The sequence below is a fragment of the Herpailurus yagouaroundi genome, unplaced genomic scaffold, assembly GCF_014898765.1.
Source record: "Herpailurus yagouaroundi ecotype Mexico unplaced genomic scaffold, PumYag 67793, whole genome shotgun sequence".
Taxonomy (NCBI): domain Eukaryota; kingdom Metazoa; phylum Chordata; class Mammalia; order Carnivora; family Felidae; genus Herpailurus; species Herpailurus yagouaroundi.
This window is the reverse complement of record NW_024420586.1, coordinates 18,940,579-18,960,233: the sequence shown is the minus strand read 5'-3', so window position 1 is coordinate 18,960,233 and position 19,655 is coordinate 18,940,579. Positions and strand designations below refer to the sequence as shown.

The following is a 19,655-nucleotide window of genomic DNA, read 5'->3' as shown; positions in this document are numbered from 1 at the left end:
AGGCTCCAGGCTCTGAGCCATCAGCCCAGAGCCCGACGCGGGGCTCGAACTCACGGACCGCGAGATCGTGACCTGGCTGAAGTCGGACGCCTAACTGACTGCGCCACCCAGGCGCCCCTTTTCTTTTAAACTTTTAAAGAAGTTATTTAAAAAATCACCTAAGTCTTTGAATCAGTTCCCAATCTGGCCAAATATTATCATCCCTAAGATTCTAAATGGAATGTCTCAATAAATCATTTGGGGATCAGTGCACTAACACTTGGTCGGTAAGAAATTTTTATAATTTTAGGGGCATCTGGCTGGCTCAGCCAGAAGAGCATGCGACTCTTGACCTCAACCATAGGAAATTTACCTCATACAAAGCCAATTAACAAACACCAAAATGACAATGGAAGGATTTTTGAGTATTTCTCATTATTCGTTCAACATTTACTGAGGCTAGTGCACAGTTTTGCAATCGAGTTGGGGAGAAACACCAAAATTTGAATACAATCAAAAACAACAGAGACTAAATATAAGATAGGATAACATACTTTAAAGGTAAGTATTATTGAATCACTGATCAGGTGATGTTAGAAAGGTTGCTTTGAAAAGAAAAGTCTTGTTAAACAGAGATAATAACATAAATAATAGGGTAACAGAACATTTATATTATCTCTAACTTTAATTTACTTTACTTCAACAAAAACTTACGTACAGAGTAAGTCCTTTCCCCAAACCTGGGTGAATATTCACAAGCCTCTGGGGACTTTTTGAAAAGGTGGATTCCTTGTGCTAGCTCTGAGAATTCTGATTCAGTTGGTGTGGGATGGGGCCTAGGAATCAGTATTTTCAAATCCAGACATAAAAATATGACTAAAGACACAGATCCTGACCTGTGTCTATTGCAGAGATACACATAAATAAAGTACAAAGTGAAAAGTGCAGTAAAGAAGGTTTCATTACTTGGCTTACAAGACTCTGCCAGTTAATAGATTAAAACAATTATAAAAACTTAAATTCTTACCTAAATTGGCATACATTACAAACAGATTGAAATACTGCTGCAAATGACGCCCATGCTCTGAAACTTCCCTTCTCAAGAGATTTAGAACTGCCCTTAGTAGGTGATCGCTCAGGCTTAAGTTGTCATAAGCCTGTAAAGGATAAAACATTGGCTATTTTTCAGTGACAAGATATAGGTACAATGTACTTCTATTTGCATAAAAAAGGGATACACGTGCACGTGCACTCACACATGTGTGTTCACACAGTAAGTTCAATCCAGGCAGAAATTTCTGGAAGGAACAATCACACAAGAGACGATTAAAAAGGGATGCTTCTCAGGAAAGGGAATGAAGATCTGAGGTAGATTTCATTATAGAGCCTTCCATGCTGTTTTAATTTTTAATAAATGCAAGTCCGTTAAAAAAAAAAAAACTTTAGAAATAACCTACATAACAATACGTATAATTAAGCCACTGTTTGTAACTGAATGAACAGTCAATAATTGCTCTTCATTGCTGCGAAGTACCTTTAATGGAACTCCTAGACATCAGTGATATGGTGTGTGTGTACACACATTTGTTAGGCAAACATATGAAACAGATGTACATATACTTGTGACTTCAACTTCCAGGAAAGAGAGTTGTAAGCATTTAATCATTAGAAAGAAAACCCAGCAATTACCTGACTAGAAGGTCCAGGAGATGCGAAAGGTGAAGGACACGGCCCATCTTGCAAGGAAAAATGTGCAATAAAAACTATAAGTTTTGCAAATGCACCCCTCACTTCTGCACTAGGGCACTCCAGAAGATATTCAGAAAAGCGATTTGAAACATTAAAAAGGACATTGTGAGCAAACCAAAATCGTACATTCTTGCTGTGACGAAGGAGAATACACAATGCATCATACCTAAGACAAAACACAAAAATCTATGAATACCAATTCAATGATGTGTCTCATATATAGTACAGATTTGGGTCTTTATGAACCCAATAAAAATCAAAGACCTTCTTTTACTACTGGAGGGAGAGAACCAGCAATGGTTGCTTCCAGTACCAATATGAAAATGACAGAGGATTACTACAACTTGGTCTATTCTCACAAAGTGACAACACAGAGAAATGAAAGCTACAAATTCATTACCAAACCATTCCTAGGTTCGATGACAAAAACAATCCCTCCCCCAACCTTCCCTTGACATCTTACCACTAGATGAACACATAAAAATCGTTAAATCGAGGTATTATAATGGCCTCTATACTTTCACAGTTTGTAATTTAGGAGACTCATTTTATTTATGTTTTTAATCTATGGCAGAATTTAATCTAGGGAAGCTAAAACTAGTAATTTCTTCATTAAATAGCTTAGACTTTCAAGCATCATCCTGTAATATTTTTTACAGGGATGTCAAAGATATGACACAAGAGAACATAAGCCAGCTTCTGAACAATAAAAAGGCCACATAATTATTTTAGTATGATTTCTCTCACTACTGCTACCAAGAGTGTTTTTGTATTCTGCATTCTAGATCTGAAACATTATCATGATTTGAAAAAAATAAAGCCATATATTAAAGAACCAAACTAAGTATAATAGGAATGAAAACCCAAAGTAATACCAATCACTGGCAGAGCCACGGACTATTTTCTTGGTGTGAAATCCTGTGGTAAAAAGGAACCTAGCAGCAAGCTGAATACTAATCATAGTGATTTCTTCTGCTTCAGGCAACAGGTGATCTTGCCCTATAAAAAAAATGCAGATACGTTAAAAACAAACAAGCAAATTTCTATGTCTAAGCTCCATTTTCAAACAAGTCTGCATTTCCATTGATTTCCAGAAGTCTTAACTTTGCAAACTGCACCCCACCCGGCTACTTATGAAATTCTTACTTCAGTAAAGGGTATTTCAAACTAATGCTGGAGTCAAAACCAAATTGGTATAATAAACAAAAGCGCCTCTCTTTCCAAATAGCAAGAAAATACATGCTGCTCAAAGGTAAGTCATCTGAAATATGGCTTTAAAGTAGCCCAAAGTAAAAATGCAAATGTGTTGACGCCTGTAGGAAATCCTGCAAGTAAATTAAGAGTTCTGCTTCATCACTAAGAAGGTAAATTCTTTTTTAAATGAAAGCTTACTTCCTAAAAATACTTATTTTTGAGAAAGTGCATATGTGTAAAACAGGGGGAGGGGCAGAGGACGAGAGGGAGACACAGAATCTGAAGCAGGCTCCACCCTCTGAGCTGTCAGTGCAGAGCCCAACGCAGGGCTTGAACTGTGAGATCATGACCTGAGCCGAAGTCGGACGCTTAACTGACTGAGCCATTCGGGCACCCCTAAGAAGTTAAATTCTTCATACTCACCTGGTGGAGGATTTAAGTAAACACCATTACATGTAAGGAGTTTTTTCATGAACTGAAAATATTCCAAACTGTACTGCATTCGGTTATGCATGAATTGCACGTTCTGCTTCCGCACACTTCTCTCAATGGCTGATGGCATAATAATTTGATGGGGTCTTGTGGTGATAGCAAGCTCGGATATGTATCTTATCAACTCATCACCCTGGTCTATGGTATCCAGTCGTTCATAAAAAAGTATGTAAGCATTCCACCACCTTTTCTGGCGCCTGTATGACATGCGCTTCATCATGTGATCAAACACTTCTCCCATGTACTCTCCACCAAAACACTGGTTTTTCATTTCTTCGTCGTCATCCATTTTACACTCTGTTACATCACCGTCATCAAATTTATACCAGCGATTTCTCTCGCCATCTCCACCATTCCTTTGAATGATATACGAATAATAATGTCCCCCACTTGCTTGACCACTGTGCACCAGCACACCCACGAGTCTGTATTTCGTGCTTCCTGCCGTCTCACTCTCAGACTGCTCATTCTGTTGTATCAGCTGACTCTCTGGGTTTACGTTATCTCCTTCCAGCTTTGCAACACCTGCAACTGTGTAAGGCTCCATGTCCAGCTCGCGAGGAAATTCAAAGTAATCATTGAACTTGATTGCACATTCTCTTTCCCAGTCATAGTCGAATCGTTTCAGTTGGATGGCAAGAACAGGAGGTAATTTTTTAATTAGCAAGCGCTTTACGGTATCAACCTAAAATAAACAGAGCAAGTTACTAGATGTTCTTTTATAATCCACTGCAAAAAAAAAAAAAAAAAAAAAAAAAAAAACCTAGAAAATTATAGCATTAAATTATCTTTAAGACAAATCTTAGGTTATAAATGAAAACACATGCCAATGAATATAATCAAGGTGATTCTGTCACACTGGGTATTTCAAAAAATGCTAACAAACACTAATATGGAAATAGCTGATGCCACTTGTTACAAATTGCAAACAGTAGTGAGGCAGACATTACTCACTGCCTGCCTGGCTTCTATACTGTCACTGCCATCTAATCATCATTACTTGTTTGACACTTATTCCAATGAAGATGTGCTTTGTTTTGAGCCAACTGAAGAAATGTAATAGCAGCTAGTATTTACTGGGCCATTAAGTGCCAGATAGTATGCTCAGTACTGCCTGAGCAGTAGCACGTTTAATCTTAACAGCCCACCAGACAGGAACGACTGAATGGTAGTGAGGAGAGTGGGGAGGGGATCAGGAGCAGCACAGAGATGGTGTCACTTGCCTCAAGCCTCAGAGCGTGGGTGACAGGCAGTATGGTTTTACAGTTCTCGTCTCCACCTCTAGACTGTAGGATCTCCTTAGGTGGTGTGCAAATGTCAAAACAATACAGGTGACTGGGACGTGAGAAAATTTGGGAGCCCAGAAAGATACACATTGTAAGTGCCCAGAGATAAAACTTTATTAGGTGGGCCTAAAAATCTGATGTGACCAAATTAATGAAGGTTTCAGTAAACTTCTTGGTCCTTACAATAACTAGATATGATAGGAGAAATGTTTTCCCACCAGCTCTATAGCTTTGAGGGGTTCAATCGCAGTTTGGCTGGACATGGATGGAAAGAGTATGTGGAACTCCAAGAAGACAATGTGGTATTAAACTATTATGATTTCTAAAATGTTCACTCTCACCCATTTCCCTAGCCCTTCCGGCACTAGTTTCTCTCAATCTTGTATCCCTTAAAAACCTTTATATCAGTTATCTTAACTACCTTCTGTTACCACCCTAACAAAGCAGGGTAGGGAATAAAAAGAGGGTGAACTCTGATGACAAAAGCAATCAACTTTCAAATCCATTAAAGGTAATCATAATTACTTTAAAAACCTGGATAAGTCATACCTTTTTATTGCATTTTTCACAATGATATGCATTTGCACCTTCTAATAAATCTCCTTTGACATATTGTTCCAAAGAATCAAGAAGATTTTGGTGATTTCTGATGTCTACATTCAAAGTCGTAAAAGATTCTTCACACTCGTATCTAAGGTATCATTTAAGAAATAATCAAAAAGGATTTCTTAGTTTTCTAAACATTTTTAGTTACAGACTTAATGAAAACTAAATTTGTGATACTTGTAACATGAAACCCGTAAGTCACAGAAAATTAGCAATAAAGGACATGTTTTTGGGTCACTTATCCAGTGTTGGGCACCACATTAAGTTGTTTATACACTATCTATGCACCAGGTTCTTGGTCTTCATGACAAACCTGCACCATCTCCATTTCAGAGATGAAGGAACAGGGGTTCAGAAAGGTTAATCTGGTCAAGATGACTAGGCAAAACGGTTTTGAAGCCGGTCTGTCTAGCTTCACAGCTTAAAGTCTTTACAGTCTACTGGGCTGCTTCCACCGTCACCTGTTTAGGTGGTTAAATACATGCCAAGACCAAAGCATGAATTCATCAACATCTGGAAACATCGGGAAAGGTCAACTATCAGAGATAGAATCTCACCGTGTGGAAATTTTCTACTAAGGGGATTTTCAGATTTCTGAGGAGACACATTCCATAAATTCAGAACATGGGATGTGGGGAATACACTCAACCATCAAATTCATTCAACAAATATATTCAAAGTGCCTTTGATAAAAGTACTCTGGAATAGCCACTGTTGAAGACAGTCCCTTATATTTAGGGCTTTTCAGTTTAGTTAGGGGAAAAAAGGTAGACAAAGGTATTTTTAAGTGGCACAAATGGAATATGAACTAGATATTAAGCGTACTGCTACTTATTATAATGAAGGAACAACCCATAAAAGAGAAAAAAGGAGTCAAAGCTTGTGACTTCACTTAAAAAGTAGGGCACTTGAAGATGAGAAGCCAGCAACACTTTTCTGTAAAAAGTAATGATTACAAGCTTTTCTTGGGCCATGAGGTCTCTGTGACTGTGCTGTTACAGGGAAAGCAGCCGGAGAGCAGGTAAAGAGATGGGTATGTTCCAATAACCCTTTATAAAAACAGATGCAAGGCTGGATTTGACCTATGGTGCACAATTTGTTAACCTGTGATCTACACAAATAATACTCTAAAACAGACAGACTTGGGATTCTTTATATAACCTTCTGGCATGTACTAATAACAAGACTAGCTTAGTTGTGGAGCAGATATCTGAACTTTAGGGATCTTACCTATGATCATGCTCTCTGGACATTTTCACTTAGCAAAGAAAAGCAATAATATCCAAATAACTTTGAAAACATAACAAAACCAAGTTTAAAACAAACCAAGAAGGACTGATTAGAATAAATGACGAAAAAGGTGGCTATTTTAAAAACAAAAGGTTAAAATGACAGTTTTATTGTCCACGTAATGCAAAAGGTCTTCCAAAAGGACCAGAAGTTGTCCAGGCTACATGAACAATACATGGGTCTTGTTCTGAGTGAACGGTTTAACCTCACAGAAACTTCTCATTGCCTCTCCACCAATCATTTCCTTTTGACCAAAATTATGAAGCACTCCCACCAGCCATATACACACACAACACTATAATAATGTTTGGGCTTGTAGAAAACACTGTCTTACTGTGATATTTTGGTGAGAAGTGATATGAAAGCAACATTAATCAATAACATGCAAGAGAAGTTCCGAAGTAAAACTTCCATGTGACAGGGGTAAATGTGTACCTACAAGAGTGAACTGTAATAGTCGTTTAACTATTTTCAGTAAGAGACCTTAATTTCCCTTTTAAGTCAAAAACACAATTTGTTCAGTCAACTCTTGCTTTGTTTTCTACTGAAAACATACTTTACGGATATTCACACCATAATCAATGCTGTTTTATTTTTTAATTTTTAAATGTTTGTTTATTTTGAGAGAGAGCACAAGCAGGGGAGGGCCAGAGACAGAAACCCAAGCAGTTTCTGCACTGTCAGCACAGAGCTTGACTGATGTAGGGCTTGATGTCATGAACCATGAGATCATGATCTGAGCCCAAATGAAGAGTTGGACGCTTAACCAACTTATCCACCCAGGTACCCCACCATAATCAGTGCTATTTTAAAAATTAGGGGTGTCTGAGTGGCTCAGTTGGTTAAAGTGTCCAACTTCAGCTCAGGTCACGATCTCACGGGCTGTGAGTTCCAGTCCTGTGTCGGGCTCTGTGCTGACAGCTCAGAGCCCGGAGCCTGCTTCGGATTCTGTGTCTCCCTCTCTCTCTGCCCCTCCCCCACTCACGCTCTCTTTCTCTCAAAAATAAACATTTAAAATTTTTTTTCACTTACAGAGGAAATAGTACTCCATGCCTGTCATTTCCTAAGCTTACTTAAATTCTAACATAAAGGGCAAATTTATAAGTAACACCTGTAGCTACATGCAAAATGTTATTTGATTTCCCCAGGAATGACCACACATAAAACAAAAGGAACCAAAAACCTCCATGAAGCCACCACCACCACCACACACAAATCGAAACCCACAATAGTGAGGAACCCACACTGTAATTCATCCAGTCTGAGGCATATAAATTGGTGGCATACTCCACTCTTGTACATAATCAAGGTTTTATTTTCGTTAGTAAATCAACAGTACAATTTAAATAGATAATCGGCACTTACCTATGTGGGCAGCCCTGGCAAATCTTCTGGTCAGCAAAGGAACCTCCTAAGACTTTACTTAGCATAGCTGGATGTCCTAAGGCTTTCAAAGCTTCATCTAAACTATCCACCAATGAATTAAAAAATTCTAAAGCGTCATGCTGTTCGCGCAGATTAACAGGTTCACCCCAAAGCCTAAGAAATAAATGGAATAAAACATGTAACATGTCATACTCTAACAACATATGCAATCTTTTTTCACGGGAAAAGAAGGGATAAACCACAAATGACAATACATAAATACATTTTCCCCCCTCAACTACAGAAGTAGAAAAAAAAATAAACGCTCTTTATGTATAGAGTGTAGTGGGAGAGAAACTGAGGCTCAGAGCGAAAGTGCACTCAAGTGCAAGAGGAGTTACTGTAAACTGCCAGTGTGGCTGATAGGTATGACAGGATCCAATAAAGCTGGCTGCTTCAGGTAACATGGTGAGTGCATTCATTCTGATTCTACTTGAAGACAGCATGTGGTGGATCTCACTCTTAGGTAGAGGTTATAAATTACTATTTCTTTCATTTTGTTTAAATTTCATGTTATAGGTACAGTGCGAAGATTAATTTACTTTTTAAAAAAAAAATGTTTATTTTTGAGAGAGAGCATGAGAGAATGAGTGGGGGAGGGACAGAGGATCCAAAGCAGGCTCTGAGCTGACAGCAGAGAGCCTGATGCAGGCCCTGAACTCACAAACTGTGAGATGATGACCTGAGCCAAAGTCTGACACCTAACTGACTGAGTCACCCAGGCACCCCTATTTAATCTTAATTAAACTGCTTTTTCCAAGTGAAAAGAGAAAGGTTTAACATGGTCTGAGTAATCTGAGTAAAGTATGCAAATCAATCTTGAGAAAACAAGTCTTCCATTGGGTGTTTCACAAAAATGAGACCAGACACTGCTAAAAACCTATACACTGCTGGAAAATATCAATGACATCTAATTTTGTATTTACAGAGTGACATACAGAGAATAGAAGTTTGAAAGCATTCTAAGCAAGAATTATGACAAATGTATTTTAAATATGGTAGAGGAATTGTCTTTTGATATAGTATTTGTTACATTTTTTCTACATAGTAAATAATCTTATTCCAATTATATTTAACACATTTGCTACAGTTGAGTTTAAAATAAAAAATCAATTTATTTCACCACTGGAAATGACACCAATCCATTGTACTTAATTTCAAATTATCACTGATTCCCCAAACTTTCAAACATGTAGTCAACCATTAATTACAAAAGGGAAAAGGTACTTTCATAATGAATAGATCTAAGACAATTAGTTAATATCACCAATAATCAGACAAACTGATACCATGTATCTCCCAATATAATGCCATAAGAAGCATTTAACACCACCTACTGTAGTTTTCTTGCCAAAAAACGTTTAACCTGAACCTACTTATGAGGAAATAATCACACAAATCAAAGTGAGAGACATTCTGCAAGACAACCGGTCTAAACTCTTCAAAAATTTCAGTGCCATAAAATCACGACAAGTTGGGGACATTATTTTAAAGAAAACTAAAGAGGTAATCACCTCTTGTGGTTCCTTCCAGGATACCAGTCTGGCATTGAAAAAAAAAAAAAGTTACAAAGAGTATTTTGGGGGAAATCAGAATACATAATGATGAGTATTAAGCATCATTTTTATTTTTTAAAAATATTTAAAGGTAGATAATTTATTTTCCTTTTTTTTCTTCATAAGATCTACACCCAATGTGGCACTCAAATTCACAACCCAGAGATCAAGAGTCGCAGGCTCTACTGACTGAGCCAGTCAGGTACCCCATATTAGACATTATTAAATCAGTATTAAACTTAATAATTGAATTCATTGAGTGTGATAATGGTATTATATAGAAGTAGGAAAGTTTCTTTTTTTTTTAATTTCTTAAAATGTTTATTTTTGAGAGAGAAAGAGAGACATAGTGTGAGCAGGGGAAGGGCACAGAGAGAGAGAGGGAGACACAGTATCTGAAGCAAGCTCCAGGCTGAGCTGTCAGCAAAGAGCCCGATGAGGGGCCCGAACCCACAAACTGTGAGATCATGACCTGAGCCAAAGTCGGACGCTTAATTGAGCCACCCAGGTGCCCCAGGAAGTGTCTTTATTCTTGGCAGATACAAGGAAGCACATGTATGTGTGTGAGGGGATAAAGGATCATGCTTACAACTTACTATCAACTGGTTTAGAAAAACCAAAACCCACGTACAGTTGACACCTGGAACAATAAAGGTTTGAAGTAACGTGGACTTATACATGGATTTTTTTCACCATAAATATAGTGTACTGTCAATGTATTTTCTCTTATGATTTTCATTATAATATTTCTTCTCCAGCTTACCTGATTATAAGAATACAGTATATAATACACAGAACATACAAAATGTTAATTGTTTATGTTATCAGTAAAGGCTTCCAGTTATGGGGCATCAAAAGTTATATGCGGACTTTCAACTGTGAGGGGAACCAATGCTCCTAACCTCCACATTGTTCAAGGGCTAACTGTATACACATAAGCAAGCATGGCAAAATGTTAACAGTTGGTAAATCTGGGTAGAGACTATAAAGCTGGTCATTATACTACTTTGTCGCTTTTTCTGTTGGTTTCAAATTTCCAAAATAAAAAATTGGGCATGGGGTGGGGAATGTGATTAACCCCCATGTATGAGGAGTATATTACATGTTTAAAAAGAGAATAATCCAGAAGTGCTAGTCTAGATAAACTGGAAGTTCCACTAGAATAGGAAGTAATTTAGAAATCAAAATGCAAACGTATTAGAAGAGAGGGGTGCCTGCGTGGATCAGTTGGTTGAGCGCCCTGACTCAGGTCATGACCTCACCATTCATGACATGCAGATTTGCATCGGGCTCTGCATTGCCAGGGTGCAGCCTGTTATAAGAGAGAAAATGATTTAGAACAACGATAAATTTTAAAATAGAAGCATGAAAAGTGTGAGCGTAATCTGGAAGAGGAAGAACAGAAATGCTAAAAGCCTTATGGCAGAGATGGGACAGGCTGGGGAACGAAAAACCTGGGGTAGGCAGAGAGGAGGGTGTGTGGTGTGCCAGGTGATGGGACAGAAAGAGTAAAAGCAGAGCTGGGAAGGAGGGTGGAGCATGCAAGCCAGTAGTACAGACGAAGCAGGGGGCTGAGTCACAGGAAAGCCATCATACTACGAAGCAGTGGTTTCAAAAGGAACTGAAACAGTGTCCTTGTAGGGAAAAGGGACGCTGCTCTGACAGAAGCAGGGAAGATGGGGGCAGGAGTGTCGGGTGACCCTTCGCTTCCCCTGTTCTCAGCTGTGTGCGAGACCTTAAAGAAATGCTGAGGAGTGTTAAAAAACCCACTGCTATGTAGGAGTACAGCCTCTTTCATACACACCAAAGAGTGAGGTGGTTGTACTGTGGTATTTTAGTACAGTGCAGGACACATAGTAGGTGATGATTTAAAAAAAGAAATTAAAATAAGTGAAGTAAAAAAACAAAACCAAGATACAATTGAGAATTTTATTAATTAAAAAAAAGTATTCCACCTTTCCTACAAAATTGTACATGAGGACAGTCATGTTGTTGGTGAGGAAAGTATCCCTTTATAGATGTATTCTAGCTAATAAATCAAAGAATGATAAAATTAGAATACTGCCATGTTGTAACCCTGATGAAATACTTTAGGCAATGACGATTAATGGCTATTATCATGGGAGACAGACATTATGTAATTCTCACTGAGGTAAACATTACCCCCTATAAAGTAGCTTTGAGGGGCGCCTGGGTGGCGCAGTCGGTTAAGTGTCCGACTTCAGCCAGGTCACGATCTCGCGGTCCGTGAGTTCGAGCCCCGCGTCGCGCTCTGGGCTGATGGCTCAGAGCCTGGAGCCTGTTTCCGATTCTGTGTCTCCCTCTCTCTCTCTGCCCCTCCCCTGTTCATGCTCTGTCTCTCTCTGTCCCAAAAATAAATAAACGTTGAAAATAAATAAATAAATAAATAAATAAATAAATAAATAAAGTAGCTTTGAGTGTCATTTCAAAAAAAGAGAAAAATACCACCTCAATCTGATCAAGTGTCTAGATCTTGCTACTTTATTTATAGGAAATACAGTAGACCGAGGAAAAGAGAAAATACAAAAATACCACAGAGAGCCCATCAATAAAATCCAGATGGTAGGAAACTTTACAGGGTAAAACTACCTGTTTTTTTCCAACAAATCTCAAGGGTGAAAAAAGATTAGAAGAGAGAAGAGTCAGAGCAACATTTGAGGTATATGGACTTCATTTGGATCCTGATTTCAAAAAAACACAAGCATGTTAAAGGATTTTCACAAAACATGGTAATAGTATTATGGTTATGTTTTTAAAAAACCAGAGATAAATACTACAATATATTTTTTTTTTGTTAATTTTTTTTTCCCCCAACGTTTATTTATTTTTGGGACAGAGAGAGACAGAGCATGAACGGGGGAGGGGCAGAGAGAGAGGGAGACACAGAATCGGAAGCAGGCTCCAGGCTCTGAGCCATCAGCCCAGAGCCCGACGTGGGGCTCGAACTCACGGAACGCGAGATCGTGACCTGGCTGAAGTCAGACGCTTAACCGACTGCGCCACCCAGGCGCCCCAATACTACAATATTTATAGGTGAAAATGTGTGAGATTTGCTTCAAACAATTTGGAAAAAAGCAGATGGGGAATGTAGATTAAACAAGATTGGGCCTGAGTTGGCAACCGCCGAAGTTGGGTGATGAATACATAGGGGTTCACACTATTGTCCCTACTTCTGTACATTAGAAGTTTTCAAGATAAAAAAAATTACTAACATCTTAAGAGACAAAAGAATGAGGTCTCTCTGAAGTAGGACGCTTTCTACCTCCAACTTTAAAGACAAGGAGAAAAAAAAAACCTAAGAAGCTTTAAATATTATAGCTGACACTTGAACATGAAGGCTAGGGGTGCCGACCCCCATGCAGCTGAAAATCTGCCTAGAACTTCTGACTCCCCAAAACTTAACTACTCATAGCCTACTGCTGACCGGAAGTCTTACCTACAACATAAATAGGCCATTAACACATATTTTGTTATGTTTTATGTATTGTGTGTATTCTCACAATAAAGTAAGCTAGGGAAAAGGAAATGCTATTGAGAAACCAGAGGGAAAAGAAAATATATTGGAAGTACTGTATTCATTGGGGCGTGGGGGTGGGGGTGGGGGTGGGGTGGGAATTTCTGTGTGTAAGTGGACCCGTGGAGTTGAAACCCATGTTGTTCAGGGTCAAGTGTACTACTGCTTAAATACTCAACATAAAGATACCTTCAACATGTATTTTAGAAGTTTAATGTTAGGGTACAGAGATATTCATAAAGGCTTAAGCAGTATCCCCATTTCTGTCCACTTATAGTTTACCTGAACTGTTTCCAAAATCCTCTGGGCACATAGTACTGTAGTCGAGAAGCAGCTAAATGACCAAAGATGACCTGAAGGTGCCTTAGAACACCAATGTTATACTCTTTCCTGTCTTCTGTTTTACTTAATGCTGGCTTGTCTTCAAATTGTTGAGGGTATCCAAACACATCATCTCGGGGATCAACATTGCTCTAGAATTAAAAAAAAAAAAATGTCATTAATTAGCTAATCTAACTTTAAAGTACAGTAGAATATGTTGAGACAAATGCCCAACAGTTAGTGAACAAATGATTAATCATTTGTACTTCTAATTTCTTATATCCAAAGCACTTAACTTCCAATTTATAAATTTTAATTAAGTTAGTGTTCATCCCCACCATTTCACAGAGTAGTTGTCATGAAAGAATGATGCGGACCATGTATGGGAAAGGCCGATAATAAAGGCAACACAGAGGAGTAGAGCGTTGGGTGTAAGTTAGACTGAACTGGACCCCAATGCAGACACTGCCACTTAGAAGCCAGGTAACTTTGAGCAAGTCAGCTACTTAACCTGTGTAAGCTTCAGTTTCTTCCTGGGGATATGCAGCTGTGGTGAGGATTATGAGGTACTCACTCAGAACTATAAACAGTCAATAAAGTATGCATATTAAGAGGAGCACTCTTCAAAAAACGATGCCAGAAAAAGTAGATACCCATATGCGGAAGAATAAAGTTGGACTCCTCCGTAACACTAGATACAAAAATTAACTCAATACAGATCAAAGACCTGAATGCAAGAGCTAAAACTATGAAGCTCTTAGGGCAAAAACGTCATGACACTGGATTTGGTGATGATTACTGGATATGACAGCAAAAGCGCAAGTAATGAAAGAAAAATGAGACATACTAGACCTCATGAAAATGAAAACCTGTGGTGCGAAGAAACTAGAACAGTTGTGCATTGTTGACAGAAACATAAAGTGGTGCAGCCACCGTGGACCAGTTCCTTAAAAATTAAAAGCAGAATTACCACATGATACCCAGAACTGAAAGGCCTCGATGAGATATTTGTACACCCATGTTCACAGGAGTACCATTCACAGTGATCAAAAGGTGGAAGCAACCCAAGCGTCCACTGATGGACAAATAAACAAAACGTGGGCTATCCATACAATGGAATATTATTCAGCCTTAAAAAGGGAGAAAATCTGGACACATGCTAGAACATGGATACACTTTGAGAACATTATGTTAAGTGAAATAAGCCAGTAACAAGATAAATATGGTACGATTCCACTTATATGAGGTACCCAGAACAGCCATGTTTGAGGAGATGGAAAGAAGTTTGTGGCATCACAGACCTTGGATACAGAAACAGATAACATCCAGTCCCCGCCCACGAGAAACTCCCAGTCTAGGGAAGGAAAGAACATAGGCAACAGGCAAAGAACCACAAAACCCCACAAGTGCAGTACAGAGCTGAGACAACACAGAGCAGAAGGTCCCACGAGAGCAAAGATGGGACACCTTATTGAAATCTTATCCTATCTTTTCTGCCTTATTTACTCTTTGCGAATATAATCAGCTATCTCTCCCCGTGCTTACCCTCATCATCCCAGAGATGTGATGGGCTGTAAAATTCTGAACTAGAATTTTAATTTCCACTTGAAGCAGTGGTTCCTAATCTGGTAGAGGTGTTAAGCATTCCCACTACAAAGCTTTTGTAAAGAGTAAAAAATGGGGGCGCCTGGGTGGCTCAGTCGGTTAAGCGTCCAACTTCAGTTCAGGCCATGATCTCAGTCTGTGAGTTTGAGCCCCATGTCGGGCTCTGTGCTGACAGCTCAGAGCCTAGAGCTTGCTTCGGATTCTGTGTCTCCATTGCTCTCTACCCCTCCCCTGCTCATGCTCTCTCTCAAAAATAAACATTAAAAAAATTTTTTTTTAAATAAAAATGAAAAGTAAAAAATGTGCAGATGCTAACCCCTGGATGATGTGGTTTGGTGGATCTGGGAAGGAACTGGGACAAGTCTATGTTTCAGAAGCCCTGTAAGTGTTAAACTACCTCACAGCAAATAGTTCTGGTGACTGAAGACAGGGAATGAGGGAAGAACCACTAAAGACATGACCTACAATTAAAACACTCTGGTTTCTCGGGGTGCCCGGGTGGCTCAGTCAGTTGAGCATCCAACTTCGGCTCAGGTCATGATCTCACGGTTCGTGGGTTCGAGCCCCGTGTCTCAGCTGTGCTGACAGCTCAGAGCCTGGAGCCGGTTTCAGATTCTGTGTCTCCCCTTCTCTCTGCCCCTCCCCCACTTGTGCTCTCTATCAAAAATAAATTAAAAAAAAAAAAAAACCCACTCTGGTTTCTTTCTGCAGTTCTCACCAATGCCATGAACAGGAAAATATCAAATAAAAGCAAAGAAATACAGAATGGATATATAAACATGACCACAACTTAAGTTTTGCAATATTCTCTTGTTTACAGAGCCGTGCCACCGTTATGTCCAACCTGATCTGTCACTACAACCTAACTTCTGCATAGCTTTATTGTGCACTGGATACTCGGAAAGCAGCATAAATTTTGTCACAAGACCATGTAATATTTAAAGTACAGAGAAGAGAAGTGTGTTTCCTAAGTAAGAAGAGCTATGATCTGGGGCAAATGTAAAAGCAACCTAAAAGCAAGCACACAAAATGAAACTGGCATAGTATATAACTTGGCATAAATTAATGGAGATATAATTAAAAATATCAAGTAGAAAAGTGAAAATATAATTGAAACTGTTATAAAAATGAAAATCCTTATCATTATGCACACTCCAAATTATACTAAACACTTTTCACATACAAAAACGGAGTATGTGAACAGCAGCTCTAAAAAAGTAAACTACCATGAACATTAACTGCAGTTTTAAGTCTGGTAGATAGTGAGCACTAGACTATGTCAAGACACAGCAGCCCATGCTGGGAAGACTCCAGCTTTATTTTTAAATCTAAGTCAACAAGTCCAGTGAAAGTACAACACTCCATAAGATAGAATGACAGTATCTGGTATCAGAATTTCAAACAAGAAAGGAAAATGCTAAATAAAATTTACCTCATTGTCCTGCTTCTCATCCCCAGACATATCATCATCTACATCACTACCTGTGCCTTCAATTGCAAGAATACCGTTCCTGATGGAGGGAATCATGTAGAGTTGCTGAATCACAGAATTCATGTAACAAGTAGCACCGGCATTTTTCAGCCCCACAAATCCTTTAGGTGGACGGGGTCCAACAGGTGGCAGATATTCCCACTCTGTAAGCGCTTCACAAGCTGAGAAAGGAGAAAAGATTCTTGTAGCAGGAATATAGCCTTTTTGTCCACGGTTAGCTCTATTAAGCTGATAAGTTAACATCCCCAACAACCCCACTACTGCTCCAGGTAGCTGAAGCAGCACACAGAGAGTGCATTTCCACCACTGTAGGGATTCCTACACCCCACTATGTGAGAACCCGCGTTTCACTGGATGTTGCTTCTACAGAAGTGTCAGAAACCATTTCATGAGATTGTACAATGCTGATTTCTATGTGCTCACTTTATTATTTAGTCACTGTGAACTTTCAACTTTTGTAGGTTTTTTTAAAGGGTCTTCAAATTTATTCTGACATGACACGTTAACATCCATAAATCCATCCACATATTTTATAGCTTGTTCAGGTTTAAAGCATTTTAGCACCACTGGGTTCACATCCAGGTTCTGATGCTTAGCAACTCTTTCCCCTTCAGGTAAGCTTCTGTTTTCTTACTAATAAATGTAAGAAGAGGAACACTTGCTTTGCCTGTATCCACAATGTTATTTTGAGGAAGTAACAAAATAGCAGTGTTTGAAAGTTCTGTGAGAATTGTAAATCACTGTACGTCTCCCTCTAACTAGTATAAACCTGGAAACAATGTAAATATTATCATTGTTTATGGGACTCATTACATACATCACAGTATACTGAATTGCACAATATATAGCCAATAAATGGAATCAGGCAAATATGTATGTGTTGATAGGGAACAATTGCAGATATATTAAGAGGAAAAGAAAGTGAAGACACCGTGTACACATGACAATCTGTAGTAAAAAAAAAATAAAATAAAATAAACAAAAAAAAATTTCTATGTGGATTTTCCATACAGACAGAGATGCTGGAAGGACAGACACAAACTGACAATAACAGTTAAGCTATTAAAGGGCAGCTGGGGACTAAAATGGGCAGGAAACATACTTTTTAGTATGTAGCTTCTTTGGTATTTCATATTTTTACCATGCAAACGTACTACTTAAAAAACAAGTAGCCTTTCTGTTTCTGCCATCTTCAAGCCTGTGAAGGGGTACTCAGAATAGGACTTTTAAAACAGCAAATCTATCTGGAAGGCTGCGGTCCAAGGCTACCTTTTTGCTGGTTAGACGTGGGGTCCTCCAAAAACAGAGTGAGCACACAGCTTATCTTAAAATTGAAGGTGTTCAAGCCCAAGATGAAATTAATTCTATCTGGGTTCAAGAGATGTGCTCATGTGTACAAAGCAAAGAACAACATAGTGACTCCTGGTGGGGAAACTGAACAAAACCAGAGTACTCTGAGGAAAGGTAACCCACGCTCATGGAAGCCATGGTATGGTTCATGCCAAATTCCAAAGCAAGCTTCCTGGACTTGGAATCTGGACAAAGCCACTGGACATAGAATCTATGATACTGTACCCCTTGAGGATTTCAACTTACTGAAAATTAAATGAATGTGTGAATTTATTAAAAACAAAGATACTTCTTTAAAACAAAAACCGCACCTTACTGAACATGGATTTGCTAGAATAGCTAAAGGTCTAACCTTTTTTTTTTTTTTTTAAACTTAAACTTTTTTTTAAACATTTATTCATTTTTGATAGAGAGACACAGAATCTGAAAGCAGGCTCCAGGCTGTGAGCTGTCAGCACAGAGCCCGATCTGGGGCTTGAACCCACAAACCACAAGATCTTGACCTTAACCGACTGAGCCACTCAGGTGCCCCAGGTCTAACCTTTTAAGCAGTTTAATTAGAACCTCTGAAAATGTTATTTAAAATGTCCTTATGAAATACAATATATCAAAAAATAAATTGATGTTTTTAAAGATTTACTACAATCAATGACACATCCTTAAGCTTTGTAGATAAACACTGGTTTTCTCAAATCAAAATAGCCTCCATTATGTTTGATTTATTTCTGCTTTTTTGGTCACTGATTATTGCCCCAATCCCTTTGGGGCCTCAGTTCCACATCCGTGAGATCTGGAGCCCACAACTAATTTCAAGGGCTTCATGTGGGCATTAGCTGAGAACATAAGGTGCATTAGAAGGTTATCTTTTCATCTTCTAATCTTTAAAACCAGATTTCCTTCAAGCTCATATGAAAACAGTATTAAAGAGCTTCTAAGTGAGGAGGGCCTGAAAGGTTTTCTAAGTCATGCAACTTGAGGTTTGTTTTTTGTTTTTGTTTTTTTTTTTTTTTTGAAGCCAGTGCAAGCAGGGAAGGGGCAGAGAATCTGAAGCAGGCTCTGTGCTGACAGCAACAAGCCTGATGTGGGGATTTAACTTATGAACTGTGGAGATCATGACCTGAGCTGAAGTCAGATGATTAACTGACTGAGCCACACAGGTGCCCCCCGGAACTTGAGTTTTAGCTTTGAACTCTGGCACTTATTTTGACTAGTTATTACTCTGTAGTTTGGGTTTTACTCCAGATTTGACTGAGACAAAATTTATTTTGCTAAATACTCAAACCCCTTACAGGAAGACATTTAATAAACAACTGATATTTTTATTCTACATCAAGGCTCTTTGCTTGTAATGGTGTTAAATTACACATCCATTTGCTAGTTCCTGAAAGAAAAACAGGAGTTGAAGATGTTTACTAAAAGAAAAATAGGAAAACAGAATTTGAACACATCAGAGAATTACCTGTCAGCACAACACTGTATTTTACTATACTTACTAGTTATTGCTGTGCCAATGTAATACATTTCAGTCAAGGAATCTACTATCTGTTTAAGATTCCTCACGCAGCCAACCGCTAATGCTACAAGTAACTCAAAACCAGCATTAATGGTAGCTGGGGAGCTACAGACTGGAATTGCTTGTTCAGCGGGCAGCTCTCCATTTCTCATATATTGCAGGTAAACATTGGATGCAGGGAAGATGAAATCATCAATTAATTCCTACAAGAGATGAAAAGAGGATTACACATTTAGCAGTTGTAGATGTCTGTTATATTTTT

The 19,655-nt window shown here is 38.6% G+C and overlaps 1 protein-coding gene across 2 annotated transcripts in view; it reads right to left on the bottom strand.

Annotated features, from left to right (window-relative positions):
* Window positions 1-19,655, bottom strand: part of USP9X (ubiquitin specific peptidase 9 X-linked) — a 128,277-nt gene that overhangs the window by 11,981 nt on the left and 96,641 nt on the right. For both annotated transcript variants that reach the window (XM_040468837.1, XM_040468838.1), the window contains exons 30-38: window positions 19,374-19,596; window positions 16,471-16,691; window positions 13,395-13,585; window positions 7,962-8,135; window positions 5,250-5,391; window positions 3,346-4,099; window positions 2,604-2,727; window positions 1,669-1,894; window positions 1,007-1,136 (exon numbers count right to left, since the gene is read on the bottom strand). In XM_040468837.1, the coding sequence (XP_040324771.1) occupies window positions 1,007-1,136; window positions 1,669-1,894; window positions 2,604-2,727; window positions 3,346-4,099; window positions 5,250-5,391; window positions 7,962-8,135; window positions 13,395-13,585; window positions 16,471-16,691; window positions 19,374-19,596 (2,185 nt within the window). The remainder of the gene's footprint in view (window positions 1-1,006; window positions 1,137-1,668; window positions 1,895-2,603; window positions 2,728-3,345; window positions 4,100-5,249; window positions 5,392-7,961; window positions 8,136-13,394; window positions 13,586-16,470; window positions 16,692-19,373; window positions 19,597-19,655) is intronic.